Source organism: Leptodactylus fuscus, chromosome 11 (assembly GCF_031893055.1).
Source record: "Leptodactylus fuscus isolate aLepFus1 chromosome 11, aLepFus1.hap2, whole genome shotgun sequence".
NCBI lineage: Eukaryota > Metazoa > Chordata > Amphibia > Anura > Leptodactylidae > Leptodactylus > Leptodactylus fuscus.
Window position 1 is genome coordinate 30,754,367 of NC_134275.1, and position 17,831 is coordinate 30,772,197.

Below are 17,831 nucleotides of genomic sequence, written 5' to 3' on the forward strand. Positions count from 1 at the left end.
CCATATTGAGACTCACTTGACATGGGAGCGACAATTAAAATGGTATTCCCTTCGCCAAATCCATAAAATACCTGATAGACGTGGGGTCCCGGAAATGGAACCCATATCGATCTCGACAAGGGAAGCTGGTCTTTCCCTGAAAGTAAATGAAGAGGGGCTGCACAAGGTGCCTGCTCAACTATTGCCACAATTCACACCCAAGAGAATGGATAGACGTGTGCATGTGCAGCCCCCCTCCGTTCCTTTTAGGGACAAACAGGTTCCCCATGAAACAGCTATTAATACTGTGATGGGACGTTCTCTCCAAAGGGAGTACAGCCAAGAGGAAAGGGGCGAGACTTAAAATGCAACACATTATGCCACAATTCTGACAAAAAAAAAAAAAGTAAAATAAGCCACCATGAGAGGGTATCAAATTTAGTAAATTTGGCGTATCTTTTGACATCTATTTTATGGCCCGAACCACTGTGATAAATTTGGCGCACCTTGTCTAGTTTTTACAAACGTAAAAGCCAAAAGAATCACATTGGTGCCCAATTCAGAAAAGGGGACCGCGTACATCACAGATTTACACTGTGGCATAATAGAAAGGACAGGGACGGGGACGGGCACAGAAGTGGACGAGGAAATCCATTGTTAGGCGACGTTTTGTGACAGGAAGGAACGGCTGTCTTAAGATGCAGCTCTGCTTACTGACATAGAAGTGGTTGTCAACTGAGAGAAGAGACGCTTTCTATTCGACACATCCTTCCTCCAGTACAAAATGTCAACGTTCTTGCAATAAATGATATTTTCACATCTCAGAAAATCCATTGTAGAGTTACAGAAAAGTAGGACGTAGATCAGACTGGTTGCTGTGGGCAACTACTTCATTGTGTTCTATTTTCGGATGTGCGAGCTCTATATAAGCCTTTGCATTTCACAATATTCAGCAGTCAAGTCGGATAACGGTAAACTTAGGGGTTGTGTGTTTTGTTCTGATAGCTCCTACAAAGCCGAGGGATCCAGAGATGTCGGGAGGGGGCGGAAATGAGTCAACCCCCCACCATATACAAAGAATATAAGGGAAAAATGCAACGATATGCTGAACACTGTGAAATGATTCTGACATCCCTCCACCCGAGAGGTACTAAATGTCTTATTAATATCGGAGTGGAAATATTACGTGCAAAAGGCAACAGTCCGTGAAGCGCTGTCTTCTCCGAACACAGACATCAGAGATGATGCTGTCAAATACAAATCTACTTGTTCCCAAAAAGTCAGCTGATCACCTGGAGACATTATGGAGTTAACGGAACAGAAATCTTTTACGCATTTATATAGGATTACAAGAGATACCACTGTTAATGGTCACAGCAAATGGCGCGTATAATGAGCAATCCTGTGAAGTTATCATGTACGATAGAAGGAGAACAACAGATTTAAAGGGAAAGTCCATCTTCTTAATCATTGTTGTTCCAAAAGTGAACAAAGAGCTAACCTAAATAGTATTAATGAAGTCTCATTTGGGGCTACAGCTCCTTTATAGTTATGTATATTCCCATGGCAATAGACTACAAACTTATTGTGTAGTCTGATGCTGCAAATTCCCTTCCATCTCTGCATTAATTCTTACTAAGTTGAGGGAACCTGTCAGGAGGAAAATTCTGCTCAACCTAGCATGTTATAGAGCAGGAGGGGCTGAGCAGACTGATGTATAGGTTTGCTGGAAAAGATTCAGAACAACTTGTTTACCCATTGAAAGTCCATGAGGCGGAGCCATCAGTGATTGACAACTATCTGTATGCATCATCATAGATCGGAGGCCGTCAATGACGGATAAGAAGCCCAGGAGGCGGTCCTAACATAGAGCAGAGATTTCAGTGGATGAATGACTAAACTGAATCTTCTCCTAAACATCAATCTGCTTAGCACAGCATGCTCTGAATGCTTTTTGCAGAAATTTGTCCCAATAATAGGGCTTTATATATGGCAAGTTGTAAGAAGTAGGAGGCAAACAGATGGGTATTTGATTCTAGGATCAGACTACACAGTTTGTTGTCTGTTACCATTGAGATCAGTACACAATGTTATAATAGGACAGGCCTTAACAAATCTTCGTTATTTTTAGCAGCCAGTGACAATAACATGTAGGATAAAGACCACACAACCCGATTGCCGCCCAGTATTCTGAGTAGAGAAGTAACAGCCCCATTCATCATTTTGTTGGTAACGTTAGGCTTTCCTATGAGACACAGCAGTCTTCCCCACCTACACACACTAGTAACCAGTCCCAATGCCATTTCTCCAGTAGTCCCTCCAGTCCCTTCATCCTCCAGCCCTTCTTCTAATTCCAGGAAAAGCAGGGCTATGCCACCCAACCCCTCGCTGTCCCAACACCATTTACCCATGTTCCTGAACCTACTGGTCACGATAAGGTCAGTCCTTCTACAACCTTTGCCCAGGAGTGGTCTGTCATGCTGTGATGGGGCGTACTGCAGTCAGTAACTGTATGCAGCTCAATGTACGTGCCACAGAGGGGAAGCTACTGGCCTTTAAATATATAAAAAAAAGGGAACACGCACAGATCAACAGGGTAGTTTTTTCCAGAACTCTGATGCACCTTGCAAAGGGATTGAGCAGAGTCTATTGGCCAGAATGGAAAGTGGCTACAAAAGAGCGTCTCATACTTTGGAGGACCTTTCCTGTCCTGCATTACACAGACAGCCCTTTGATTGAAACAGATACTGTGTAATGCTTAATTTCCCCTGTGGCAGCGCTGCAGGAAAAATAAACACCTACTGCTAAATTTCCTCACAGATTACCACTAATGGCTGGAGCTCCCAGCAGAGGAACGCTTTCCCATCAGCTTATTATCAAGGGATCCTTCCAACTCACAGACTTATTGTCCAAAGCAGACAACCCCTCTTTTAAGGAGTAGAAGAACAAGGCATATAAAAATTTTCAGACTGTACCGACCGCCCAAAAGCTATTCCTGAAGAGCTGTCAGCTTGTTCTGCATGTGCATCTTTCCTTACAACTCCCTGGGGGAGATTTATCATGCCAAAGTTGTAAATTGTAAAAATTTTGGAACTTTTTACACTTTTGGGCCACCTTTGCCACATTCTTGAAAGGGGGCGTGGAGTGTGCCATAAATCAGATGTACCTTCTGTCGAATCAAAATACCAATTTTCCTAAATCTGTCTCCATCATTTTTACCATTGCCTTCTTTTTGTCTTCCTAGACATATCTGAATTAATAGACAAGAGGGTGTTATCAGTTTTTGGATGGGGGGGTTGGGGTGTCTGTGCGGTCTAACACTGTCCAATCAGTGATATCCATATGAGACAAGGGTAATGGTAACACCCAGTTGACGGTTTATTTAGAAAATTCTAAGAGTTACAACAAGAGAATTCTCTTTGACAGTAGCCAAGTATTGCATACCATTAATTGGCACTATTACATGTAGCTCCCTTAGTATTACTAGTAGACATCTCTAGGGAGACTTATAAAGCCATTTTCGCTCCACTGTGGGGGATTATGGAAAGAATATGCAAATATGTTTGCCAGGATGTAAATAGGGAAACAATGCATTTGCATGCTGCCCTCTATTGGAAGCAGCTCCCTTGACCATCATGCCCAACTTTTCAACAAGCCTTTAATTGCAATGATGCAGGATTTTGCCAAGTCAGTATCATCCCAACTGTGGACAGCGCCGTTTCGATCTGATTGGATCTCATCAGCACAGTCTAGAGATAACTGACTTGGCAGAGGCGAGAGAATCTCTAGACTGGGCTGATGAGATCTAATCAGATCGAAACAGCACCATCCACAGTTGGAATGATACTGACTTGGCAAAATCCCACATCATTGCAATTAAAGGCTTGTTGAGAAGTCGGGCATGATGGTCAAGGGAGCTGCTTCCAATAGAGGGCAGCATACAGAGGCAGTGTTTCCCCATTTGCATCCTGGGAAACACATTTGCATATTCTTCCCATAGTAGACATCTCATAATACATCTTATATAGTGACATAGCCATGGATATTCCAGAATTCCAGGGCTATTCTACATCATATTGATCAGCTGCACATTAAACATATAGCATGAGCGCTTCATGTACTTCAAGGCCACCATCACATAAACAGGGTCATCTGTCATCCACATTTCCTGTGTAGTGCTGGTATACATGCTGCTCTGTGGTTTGTGATCAATCATAATGATTATTGGACATATAAATTTACTCTCAAAACTACCATGAACACCGCAATTCACTATGCACAGAGGTGTGAATGAGATGATGGAGGGACCCAAGGGATCAATGACTACAAAGACTAACACTGTGATCTTACATGCATCCAGCAGTCAGGTATTGTGCGGCCCCCATGTCATGAATCTTTATTATGTCACACGGATTACACGGAGGCCATTCAAATAAATTCCCTTCCATGTAATGCTGGGACTGTTTACACAAGCCCAAGGTTTAGAAGGACGAGAGCCCTTTAAATAGACAATCCGTAATTATTATTATTATTATTTTTTTTTGCTCATTATATTATCTTTAAGACCAACCCCTCAATAGTATTAGTTGTTTACACACAGTATCTTTCCTTAACCTGCTTCAATAAGTCATATAATCACAGTAAGACCTCTTTTTTCTATCATGGGTTGCTTTGCAAAAAGCAGTTCTCTCTCTCTCTTTCTCCTGTTGGCAGATACAATTGAGAATTACCATGTGGTCTCAGGTTCATCAGTGCCTTCCTGTTCCAGACATGGGTACAAGTGCTGACAGCATCAAAAATAACATTTTTAATTGATTTTCATGATCTTACATAGCTTAAAAGAAAAAAAAAAAAAAAAAGTTGGAGTGTTACTTTACAAAGTTAACATTGAGTTTACTGCACATCTGTTCTCTATAGAAACATAGTAAGTGTTCTGTACAAACCTGTGTAATGTAGTATACATATACTGTGCAATATTATCGGATCTGTATTGTAAAGCCAATGTCTATATCTACTGAGGTACTTCAGAGTCTCCTGTCCTATTTTGGAAGAATACAGGAAGTGAGAAGAAGAGACAGCAGGCAAACTGGTGAAAGGAAGATGGAAAAACTCCTTAAAGGAATTTGGGATGGGGGCTGAAAATTAAGGTGTCACATTTAGGGATCTGGCCTAAGATCTGATAAATTTAGGTGTCTGGACTATGGTCTGATAAATTTATGCGTTTAGCCTAAAGTCTGATGAATTTATGTGTTTAGCCTAAAGTCTGATGAATTTAGGGGGCTGTATAATAATCAAGAAACTATTAAACCTGTAAAGAGTAAGGGAACACTTGACTTGGCTGTAAAGTTTGACCTTGCCTTAACTGTCACATAGGGCTAGCAATTATTAAAGTTTGGGATTTGGGGTTCAATTGAACTTGGTCCTTTCTTGTTACATCCTTGCCAAAACAGTTTAAGAAATTGTTACTCTAGAAGGGCACGTACACCAAAGGTTAACTGATACTTAAAATGCGTCCCAGGTATTTGTTTTATCCATCTCCCAAGCGATGTGTAAAGCGTGAAAAGGTTAACGCCGCCATTAGTCCCGTCAAGTAAACGTTGAATCCTGCCCCTCACATCAGCTTTTATTATTACTTTTGCAAAGGAGTCCGTTTATTTGTCCCCAATTTCTACTTTCGGAGTTTGTGAAGTCAGAGCACATCATCCCACTGGCAGGAAAATGGGCAGTGAAGCTGAAAATTAAAAGTGAAAACCTCAACAGTTGCTGATTTTCCAGAGCTGGAAAGAAGACATTTTTTAGCCGAGCTCATGAAAAAAAAAAACAAGAAAATGAAGGAAAACAGAAAATTGACATTACACACATGAATTGCGGCAGCACCGAGCGTCTAAAGTGCTTCTGAAACCCCGGTTCTCAAATGACCTTATTAAATGCCTCAGCTTCAACGTACACAGCAAACTACGCGGGATTAACCCCTCTGTGCCAAGACGTGAAGGACAAAAAGGTCATTTACACTAGAGGCATATCAGCATGGGAATTTACCCATTTAACCCCCTTTTGAAAGCATCCATAAGAAAGAGGCTGCAAGTATTTATATCGAACTGATCTGAAATGGGGGCGCTATTCATAATGGATGTAATCTATAGAAAATCAAAGTGATACAGTAGCTTTCGACAATGCCAGCTACATCATCTCCCATGGGTAAAAATGGCACATCTATACAAACTTCTCCATAGGTATAGATTGCCTGCTAGTCCTGTCACAGCAATTGCATTAAGTCCCTCATTAGCCCTTTATTGGGTCGGGAGGAAACAAGAGGAGCGGGCAAGTAAAAAAAATGCAGAACATCTAGAAGGTCACTAACCCCATCCAATTCTGCTTGTTTTCAAAGTATTGATCGGACGCTTCGGGACTTGTACCTTTACTTCTCTACACCTGACAGCGAATAACATGCAATGAAGGGTTGTATGGACACCTATAGTACCAATTACATCTGCTAGGCATAATAAAGATCTCATACCATCACTAGGGCTAAAAGGTCACTCTGGAATTCATAGGTGGCAATCCTTATTATCCACAATCTTTACAAAACTGAATTTTTATGAAAACAGTCTAGATTTTGTATTAAATTACCATATATATCAGAGTATAAGCCGACCCGAATATAAGCCGAGGTCCCTAATTTTACCACAAAAAAAGCTGGGAAAACTTATTGACTCGAGTATAAGCCTGGGGAGGGGGGGGGGGGGAATCAGCAGCTACTGGAAAATTTCAAAAATTAAAATAGATACCAATAAAATTACATTAACTGAGACATCATGGTCATGTGCATTACAGCTTAGTAACTCCATGGGCCTCATAGTAATAGCAGTTAACCCCATCATGTCCCTCACATTAAACTCCTGTGTGCCTCACATAAGAGTTACTGATATGTGGGACATATGGAGGTAATAATTAGGTGTCTTCATAATTAAGGTCCTTTATTAGTGCCCACATATTAGTAACCCTTATATGGGGCACACAGGGGGTTAATATGAGGGACATGATGGGGTTAACTGCTATTAATGTGAGGCACATGTAGTTACTGAAAATATAAATTAATAACCCCAAATGACTGACATTAATAGGAATTGTAACCCCAGCAGGTACCTGTGTGTTTCACTTTCACTTTATACTAGCTTCCTCTCCTCAATGCAGGGCAACAGCAGGGGCCTCCCGAGCTTTCATCTCTCTTGCTAGAGAAGGGGGAGTGTCCTATATCATTACTGTAGCACTAAAGGACGTCCCCCTTCGTTTAGTTTATGCAGGTCCTTGCCAGTCCGACCCAGAGTTGGACCCTTACTCGAGTATAAGCCGAGGGGGGCTTTTTCAGCATAAGAATTGGGCTGAAAAAGTTGGCTTATACTCGAGTATATACGGTATATACACAGAAGTGTCTAATAATCTACCATTTCTTTGTTCCAAACTAGTAAAGAGGAGATGACTTCTGGATATTGGTGTGCAAGGGCTGGAGACCCTCAGGACAAACTATAGTATCATTATACATAAAAGTACACCCCACATATCCTCAATTATTAAACAAGACCCCACCCAGAAAACACAATTGAAGATATCATCAGGAAAGAATAGTCATATCTGGTGCACCGCTTCATTCTGCTCCTGATACCTATGCTGCTCTGTTTGATTCCACTATTAGGTTTATCCTAAAATGGCCATTGCTTTTATTAGGGAAGCCGTTTGGAAGTCACAGACATACACCCTACAATGCCTTGGACCAAAAAGTGTGTGTGTTGGGGTGTTTGTGGCTTACAGACATCTTCCCTGAAGTCGTCAGGTGCTGTTAATGGCAAACTCAGTAGAGAAGACAATTGAGCAGCAGGGGCATGAAGAGCAAAATGGAGGATGTAAACTTATGTAGATCATACACCCCTAAGATTGAGTCAAATTTTGGATTCTTTGTGAAACGGTCAAGATCATCTCTCGTCCATGGTATTGGGGAGTATATTCATATGGCAGATTTGTTTGTCCATTCATCCAACAAGGTCTGGAAGAAATCTAAGTTATTATATCGCAATACAACCCAATTCAGAAGAGTAGAAAAGATTGCAAATTACCAAAATTTATGCCACAAATCGGCTACATATGAACACACACTTATGTTGCATTTGCTATTCACAGCACCACCCAACAGTCACCCATGTGATGGCGGATTCAGCACTTGGGTGCCCAAAGTTATGACTACCTAATGTTGATGGGTCACAGGATGGCACAGTGTAGTGAGGCATGTTAGACACTTGTTCTTACTCTACATCATGGTAGAGTACACATGCACCGATATTCTGCAGAAAAATATGTAACGCCTATTTAAAGGGGCGGTCTAGCCAGGAAATTTATTTAGAAAACATCGTAGAAGGCGCAAAATCATAAAGTTAGACTTGTTCTTCCTGAACCCCTGCCTGGGTTCCCTGCCAGTCAGCAACATAGAGGCAAGGGTATAAGTGAGGGGAATATGATTTAGTTTGTTATTTTTGCCATTTTCCAATTTATTTTTCCTGCCTGGACAACTCCTTTAACAAATTTGGCACAACCAGTAGTAGCCACCTGTCAAAACAATCAAAGAAGGTGTAAAAGCACCTGAAAGAGTTTCATGGATGTAACAATTGATGCCCTATCCTTTAAGATAGGTCGTCAATATAAGATTGTTAAGGGTTTGACACCAAAGAACGTCAGCTGTTTGAAGAAAATGTATAATTCTGAAGAGCGCTGCAGCTTCTATATACAAAGACAAGCACCATATCGTACATGTTACAGATGCTGTGATTGGAACAGGCCACATGACGGATAAACGTGACATCACATGACTCATGAAGCAGAAGTGGCACTTATGGAGCAACACTCCGATTTATGCAGGTCCCAGTATGGGAACCTGGATGATCGACAACTCATGACCTATCCTAAGGGATACATCAACTAAAAAGCTCTTTACTAAACCTGGCGTATGACGTTTTATTAGATCCACTTGGTAACGAATTTGGGAGAATTTTATTAATCTACCCCAACGATAGAGGGCATTTACATGTCGCTAACTTGTCATCGAAATTTCTGCAATTGAAACTTTGTTTCAATCACCTCAATAGGCTTGGTGGCAAGTCAATGGATTTCTAGAAGCCTTATTTAAATGACTGGTACAGTTGCAGAAATTTCTATGACAAATCTGTGAGGTGTGAATCTACCGGTATTTCAAACGAACGGCGTGGCGGAGAGCACTTCCAAAGGTAGGAGACGAATAGCCTTTCTAAAGGCTATTCCGACGTGTTACCTAGAAAGAAATCGTTTTTTAATGGTAGAATCCCTTTAAGAGATTAGATTATGGAGCAGGAAGAGTTAACAGAGCCTCTTCTAAAGGAAGCCCTGATCATAGACTTGTATGAGGGTGTCAATAGCTGTTTAACATGGCTACACAGAAACTTTTACAACCCATACACTTAACTGACTGTAACTTATCATACCCACAAGAAAGGGTTAATGCTTTTAGATTTTCGATGACGCACATGGACTAATATGATACATTTAGTACAGTGATGCCTCTGCACTCAATGCATCGATCCGATTGCAACGCAGAAGCTACTTGTAGAAAGACGAGCGAGATGGATCTTTATAGATTTAGTTACAGAGGAGTTTCCTATTACTATGCACTGGAAATGGCAGAGATTGCAGGAAGTAAATGATAGCGGCAATATTCAGGGGAGATCATCGGCTCATTAACTAAGTATTAAGATGGTGAAGTCTTCCCATAATATATCCAAGTGTATTAAAGTGCACACAGATGGCTCGGTGGTAAAAGTTATTAAGTATTGACTCCCATGAAATCCTTTCTTAGTGAACCATGCCTGATACACGCACCTGAGAAAAGAAGCAAATATGACTGACACAGGAGCAGGCTGGCCCACCAGGGTACCACAGATATCCACAGGGACCCTGATGCGCTATTTAGATGACGGGGGTGGAAAAAATGGCTGCCAGAACTAAACAACCCTATGCAATGTGTAGTGGCTGTGCCATGTTACCATATAGCAACTCCCATTAGGTTAAGACCCCAAAATACCCTTTAAACAGGTTATGTGGAGAATTAAAAAAAATTGAAAGATTTTTTGGTGGATTGACAGCTGCATCCCAAAACACACGTCATAAGCATCATCATCTGCTTTACCTGCTGAAGCTCCAACTCTTGGTCATATGACTGATGCCGCTCTACTCCTTGCACAAGCAGCAAGAGAACAGCAGAGTCAGTCACATGATCACAAGTCGAAGCGACAGCAGCTGGGCTGGATGTTAGTGGTACTCAGTGTGTATACAGAGCGGTTATAGCAGTGACTTCACATCGATGGAACCAAATGCTACTCTTAGCTTTATACCGCTGCAGCTCCTTCATATACAAACAGAGCAACAGAACTGACACCCGCCCAGGGTAGGCACAGAGGGGAGTATGCAGGCAGGTATAAAGGCATATTAAGTTTAAAGAGACTTTCTCCTGTCTGCATGGTATTTCTTTAATCCTGGACAACCCCTTTAAGTCACACAATAGCAATCACAGCAATGCTCTTGGAAGGGGAGTAGCTACTGGGGGTGCAGAGGCAGCAATCGATACCGGGTCCTTGAGCCTTGTGGGCCTCTCTAAAACATACAAAACCACCAGTATTATAGATAGTATATGATAAGTGGCGGCCCTATTAGATATTTTGCATTGGGGCCCAGGAGGCTCAAGTTATGCGTTTGGTCCTTGGGTACTCCATTTTCCTTCCATTCTTGATATATATAGTGCACATGGTCATCATAGAAGGGGTGGCCCTGGGTTATGGCACTTAAGAGCCTGTTTTGATGGACATGGTTGGACCAGCATTAGAAGGATGGCCAATCACATGTATAACTAGCATGTAATGCTACATTCTCCTATGCTACATGCTAGTCGTCTACAAAAAGTGGTGATGACCAATGAGCCCTCTAAATATACAATATTAATATACATGGACTTACTTTACCATGAAATGACATTACGGCAAAGAGAGAAATTGATTATTTCAATAAAGAAGTAATAAAACCAGATTGTGGCGGAGACTCCGGAGTATCTCTCCTCATATTATGTATTCAGCGTGCAGTATCGGGTATATTGGTACTTGACCTGCCTACAGGTCCTTGTATGCTCCAGCATTACATTACTTGTGTGCACAGTAGACGACTGCATCTGAATGAAGAACCGCGCTCTCATCTGCATAATAATTATACCGCATTCACTGACACACCGAGCAGCAGGGGACTTCATTCATCTTCATGGCGGCTTAACCTACAGATGTGCAATGCCACGGAAGATGAAGGCACCATATAATAATAATAATAATATATTAATAGTAGTGTTATCATGGCAGCCACAGGGAATATGAAATTCTCCAAGGCTGCCCCGCTCTATTTTTGGATCTCTCCAGTGTCAATAGGAGCAATTACATGATATTAGGAAACTGAGATTTGCAAAAAATACATGAAGACTGCAGGAAGGATCTGTCACTTGCAATGATAAAATATCCCAATGTACTAGAGGATGTAACACGGAAATAAAATTCCAAAATTAAAGATTTAAGATTTGTATCTAAGCACCATGAGCCGTATTACCATGTATTGTGCCGTAATGAAAACCTGGTGATGTCAAGGCTTAAAAACCTACAGAATTCACCATGCTGCTGTATGAGAACACTAGAACACAATATCCATAGCAGTACACGTAAGGCTCTGTTCACATTTGCATCCGTCAACTCAGCAGAACAACGTTACATGACACCACTGTATGCCAATGATTTATAATGGGTCCTCTGGGTGTCATCACTTTCATCTAACATAACCTTCAACGCAGATGTGAACAAAGTCTTATTATGTAGTAGAGGTAAATCTGTCGGTTTTGTGTACCACAATAACATAGCATGATAATCACATAGGCCGACACAACTGTGTCATACACTGCTATAGATCGCCCATTATGAAAAGTTATGCCAACACAATAGTCTTCTGACATGTATCTCCACATATGATCGGAGCATTTCCTGCAGTATATGGGGTGAGCACAGTCTTACATGTAGAGCTATAGAGAACACATAACACAAACTAAAGTGGATGATAAACATTACATGAATCTAAGTGTTGGTTCACACTAGCGCTTGTATTCCGTCCGCAAAGAGTCCGCATGGAGACCCCCCCCCCGAACGGAATACCGACGTTAATGCAAGCGCTGTGCAGTGAAGCACATGGAGCCCATAGACTATAACGGGCTCCGTGTGCTTGCCGCGCACTGCCTGCACAATTCATTCGGCAAGCACACGGAGCCCATTATAGTCTATGGGCTCCATGTGCTTTGCAAGCACATCGCTTGCAATTGCGATTGCATTCCGTTCGGGAGGAAGGGGGGGGGGAGGGTGTCTCCATGTGGACTCCTTGCAGACAGAATACAAGCGCTAGTGTAAACCAACCCTTAAGGAGATCTGCAAAAAAATGTAATGGACATAGGAGAGGTTTGGTTGGAAACTTATTCTTCCGACCCTCAGAGCTCTGTCAGTGGCCTATACTCCACTCCCCATGGATATAGGCATGTGCACTCAGTCAATACAATCCTGCATGTTTATGGGGAAGTAGGGGGTTTAGCTTTTGGATTGATGAACATGTGTACAGCCAGCTTTAGTCCTGCAGCACTGGGAGAAAAAAAACAAGAAAACTCCGGTCTGTATGTAAATACACCAAGGTGAGGTTTTTATTTTTCTTAAAAAAGTGGGGGTTTTTTTGTGTGTGTGTGTGTGGGGGGGGGTTAAAAACATTGGCAAAACAACACAGTATCAGATTGGGGGAGGTCTGAATCCCGGCACCCCTATGAATCAGCTGTTCTCAGCCGTTAATCCACAAAATAGAGCAGGAAGCAGACAGCCCCTAACAGAGTCATTACAGTTCTTGTTGGTTATTTCGGTTTGGTCATTACAGTATTTGAGAAATTCTACCTGCAGTTTCATTCCCAGCTGTCCCAATCACAGGCCTCAGTAGTCCCTGACGACATCCAGAGGACCCAGAGACAGCAGGGAGTTGTGCCGGAGCCCAGGAGAGGTGAGTAGCACTTTTCTATATGTTTGATCACCTCCCCTTGGCCTCCACTCATAATACTCTGAGTTCTGAAGAGACCCCAGAATACAACAGCAGTTCCAGTTCAAACAAACGCGAGATTTGTTGCGCAAGGATTACCCAGCACATAGTCATACCGTACAAAGGGGCATGGTTTAAAAGGGGTGTGACCTAAATAATCGCCATTATTCGTAATCAAGGTAAAATGCCCAATTAATGGCGCCATAATTGGCCAGACCTGGCTTGCGTACTGTATGTTCTAAACAGGGAGAGGGGAGATAGTCACTGCTCATCTTTCCAATAACAAAAAGATCAGGCAGTTGAAATCCAACATGCCCATTCCTTATCTCCTCCAAAATCTGCCAATGGCAAAAATGCCAGTTTCAAAAGACATCTAATGTGTAAGACAGTCTTACTGGTGTAACAATTGATGTGCCATTACTCTCCAGTGAACCCAAACCATAATGCAAATGTGAACCATAATCTAATATTTCCAGTGCGGTCTCTTTAATAGGAGCAGAACACAGCGCCTTCTAAGCAGCAATGTGTAACTATGTCTGAAACACATTTTTCAGCTGAGATGTGTTTAATTCAATTCAAGCGCTGAAGTGCTCCCTCTGTGCCGGTCATAGAAAGCTGCGATCGCTTAATAGACATCTGCAGGAAAGCCGTTCTGTGAGTCATGGGATGTATCAGCTAAATCAAGCAGGACAGGAAAATGAGAGGCTGCTTGGGGCAAGGTAACCTCTGTCCACAATGCAGACTAATCGATTCCCAATAAAAACATAATCTGTTCCCTTGGATGCTCGAATGACACCAACCTCAGGCCATTGAAGAGTTGCTTAGACTTATCCAGCAAGTAGCAGAAGTCAGTGACCGTCTTCCTCTCCACCTGGGGGATGTCTTCATCATTGGCCACAGACATCGCTCCTTCTTGTAAGGTTCTTTACCCTGAAACAAATGCAAGACCAGTGATCAATATAGGACCATCACAAAATTGTCTGTAGTTATAGGGGTTTACCACAAAGGTAATATATACCCTATACATAGGAAAGCAGATAACTTGCAGATCAGTGAGGGGTTTGACTGCGCAAATTACCAAGTGCTTTACTTTGGCCATCTTTGACACTTACATAAAAGCGAATGGATACGCAGCGCCTCTGCCACTCTATCCAAAAAGGGGAGCAAGGCAGCCATTTGCAGGATCAGTGGGGTCCCAGCAGTCGGACCCACCTCAATCTACAGCTAATAAGTCCCACCAAAATTGGGGGGTTAAGCTGATTATCTAATGATTATTTGCACTTTAAGCAATCAGGACCCCCAGATCCCGCTGCAATATCACCCCCCCCCCCAGCAGCATTTCATACAAGATCAGCTGAACCCCTACAAAACTGAACTGAAGTTTTAAAGGGGTATTCTTATCTTTCACATTTAAGGCAAAACTACAGGACATGTCATAAATACATCAGGAAAGTGGGGTCCTGTGACCCCTATCTGTTCATTTATAGTTGTGGATGGCAGCTTCTATGGAGAGGTTAGGTCTCCCAACAGGAGGAGGGGTTCAGAGTAATGTGTTTATAACATAACCTGTAGATATGCCAGAAATTTGTAAGATGCAGAACCCATTAGGAACATTAAGTGACAGAAACCGGAGAGCAAAGTTTGCCATACAACTACGGTTGGCTGCAGGTATCCCTCCAAACCCCATCACTTCAATATGGCAGGGGAGCATACCTCTGGTGAATGTGGTCTCCGGCGAGAACAAAGGATCGAGTGTACTGAAACTCTCAATGGCTGAGATTTTTCCCAAACATTTGCCATCAGGAGAGACAGGTCTCCATACATAGGAGTTCACGGCCAGATTAACGTTTATTTAATACTTAGTGTTGGCCATAATACACACAGCACATAAATCACAACATACAGACAGGTCAACTGGCTTCCTGATAAAAAACAGGTACGAAAAGAATGCAATGAATACCACATGTAACTAAGTTTTGCGTACAGCATCGCAGAATATGTTACCAATAATTGCAAATAGCGAATTAGCCACATGACATTTGCTATTGCTACTGCAGAACTTCTATTACAGCTCAGACAGATGACGGTCACCCAGCTTTTCCAGACTAATGAACAGTAAGACCCCACTCAGATTGGTACCTACGTTAACCACATGTTAGTAGATCCATTGGGGGTCCATAACACTATAGTGATCTATGGTGGTGGTTCAGGATGATGTCCTGGAGTTACATTCAGAATATATACTACTGAACACAACACAAGGCCTAAGCAAGGTCTAAATCTATTCAGCTATGCAGTAGTTCAGGCTGATCTGTCGCTCACAGGAAAAATGGCGGCCATCGGTGCTTGACACTATGAGGGGAGAATCAGGTAAGTAAAATACACTGAAAAGGATTTTTCTTTTTATCTCCAAGTCTTCTGCATTATAGATATACATTATAGAGGATTTATTTTAAGTAAATGTGCCTTGTGAGTTTATAGGTACCATTAGGTGCTCAGTACGGAGAGGCGAACCATCACTCATCCTGCTTTCCTAGGTAGTGACTTACTAGGAGGGAAGGGAAGAGTTAAACTGGGAGCTGCATCGTAACACCTCTTGGAGCTGATGTACGGCGGTGCCAGTCTCTGGAGGACGGCGCTGTTATGAGAATGGTGGGCGTGAAATGTAAGTGTGAGTACTGGTGGATTGTGACATGTCTGATACCTCGCACAATTAGACTCTCACGTTCAACACTTTAATAAGATCACTTACACACTAACAGGCTGAAAAATAGCACCGGGTGGAGAGAAAATCCAGAGCATGCAAGCTAAGGAAAATGTATGCACGCATTATAGACATTAGACTGGTGTGGTGGAGAGCTGTAGTGCTTCATACTGCCAAGGTTATCATAGTCCTGGGGCCATACACACTGGGGATACAGCACAAAGAATGAATATGGATGCTGTTGGGTGTTGTTCACAAGGGTGGTCATGGTAGTCTGCACTTATTAAGACGTGTTAATTTATAATTACAATGGAAATGAATATTAATAGGGTGGTAAAAATAATACATTGTCACAAAGTCAACATGTCAGGGTATTTCTGCTACCCCATCTGAGAGGTAAACGGAAAAAAGGGGTAGAAAATGCTAAATTGAAACAGACAATTTTTACCTCGCCCTGGACGATCGGGGGCCTGAGATGGGCCGCATCCTCTTATGGATGCGGTACATCGATGACGTCCTGATCGTCTGGGGCGGCACAGAGCAGCAGCTGTCCCAGTTCATTGATGACCTTAATGCCAACGCCAGAAACATCCATCTTACTTTTAAATTTAGTCATTCTGCTGTAGAGTTCTTGGACGTTGGCATTTATCGCGACTGTAATAATATTTTGCAGACTGAGGTTCATCGAAAGGAGACATCTGTGAATTCTTTACTCCATGCCACTTCGTCACATCCGGTACAAACCGTCAATGCTGTCCCTATTGGTCAATTCCTACGTATTCGACGTATTTGCTCCACGGAAGAGACATTCGAACACCATGCACGACATTTGAAAGATCGGTTTCGTTCAAGAGACTATGGTCGACGTGCTATAAGTAGAGCATACACTAGGGCTAAGACCACACCTAGAACTGCACTAATCCATCCGAATGAGCGTCCATCACAAAATCCTGAACAACGGGACATGGTACGTTTCATTACCACGTATCATTCCCATTGGTCCATGATGCGTAATATTGTCGACAAATATTGGCCTGTGTTATTAGGTGACCCTGGAATTGAACGTTTTCTTACTCCTCACCCTAGTATTGGAGCCCGGAGAGGGAAAAATCTACGTGACTGCTTGGTGAGAAGTTTCTATGACCCCAAAATACCACGTTTATTTGGAGCACCCGAACCTAAATGGGGATGTTTTCCTTGCAGTAAATGTGTAGCCTGCCCTAATATTCTTCGTACATCTAACTTCGTCTCGGCAGATGGTAAGAAAAACTTTCAGATCCGTCGACACATTACATGCACATCAAAATTCGTTGTATATTATGCTACTTGTCCCTGTTCTCTTATATACGTGGGGCTGACGTCCAGAGAGCTCAAAGTGAGGGTGCGTGAGCATATACGTGACATCCGAGCTACATCGGAGATTGATCCGGCATTTCTGGACGCTACGAAACCAATTGCAAGACACTTTGCCCTTCACCATGGGAGTGATCCCACGGGCTTCATGGTTAGGGGTATATATATATGATTGTGTCCAACATACGTGGGGGGAATATGAAACAGCGCTTAGCACACTGTGAGGCCCGATGGATTTGGACCCTTGGTACCCTTGCCCCTCGTGGTTTGAACGAATCCCTAAATTTTGGGGTGTTTCTTTAACTTCTGTGATGCTCCCCGGTTCCAGTAACTCTTTGTGGTACTGGCATGTAATTGAGTTACTTTTTAATTTGTTTTATGTATGTCTTTAACTGTTTTTTACTTTACATTACTTTGTAGATCTGTTTGTTATGACGGATGATGTATTCTTACTTGGTCGCTGGCATCCTTGGTCCTAGCTTGGGCACCTTCTGGGGCAAAACTTTCTTGGAACCTGATGTGGAACTTACTTTGGAGATCACCTCGCCTATTCATCATATTCCTATGGCCCCTCACTATTACTAGTTATCATTCCCTATATTATGTTGTGTCCTGATGGAGGCGGCGT

General features: G+C 42.4%; 1 protein-coding gene across 1 annotated transcript in view; it reads right to left on the reverse strand.

Moving 5' to 3' along the window:
* Window positions 1–17,831, reverse strand: part of SCAI (suppressor of cancer cell invasion) — a 100,168-nt gene that overhangs the window by 39,992 nt on the left and 42,345 nt on the right. Inside the window, exon 2 of the mRNA XM_075260197.1 lies at window positions 13,947–14,076. Coding sequence (XP_075116298.1) covers window positions 13,947–14,050 — 104 coding nt within the window. The 5' untranslated portion in view covers window positions 14,051–14,076. The remainder of the gene's footprint in view (window positions 1–13,946; window positions 14,077–17,831) is intronic.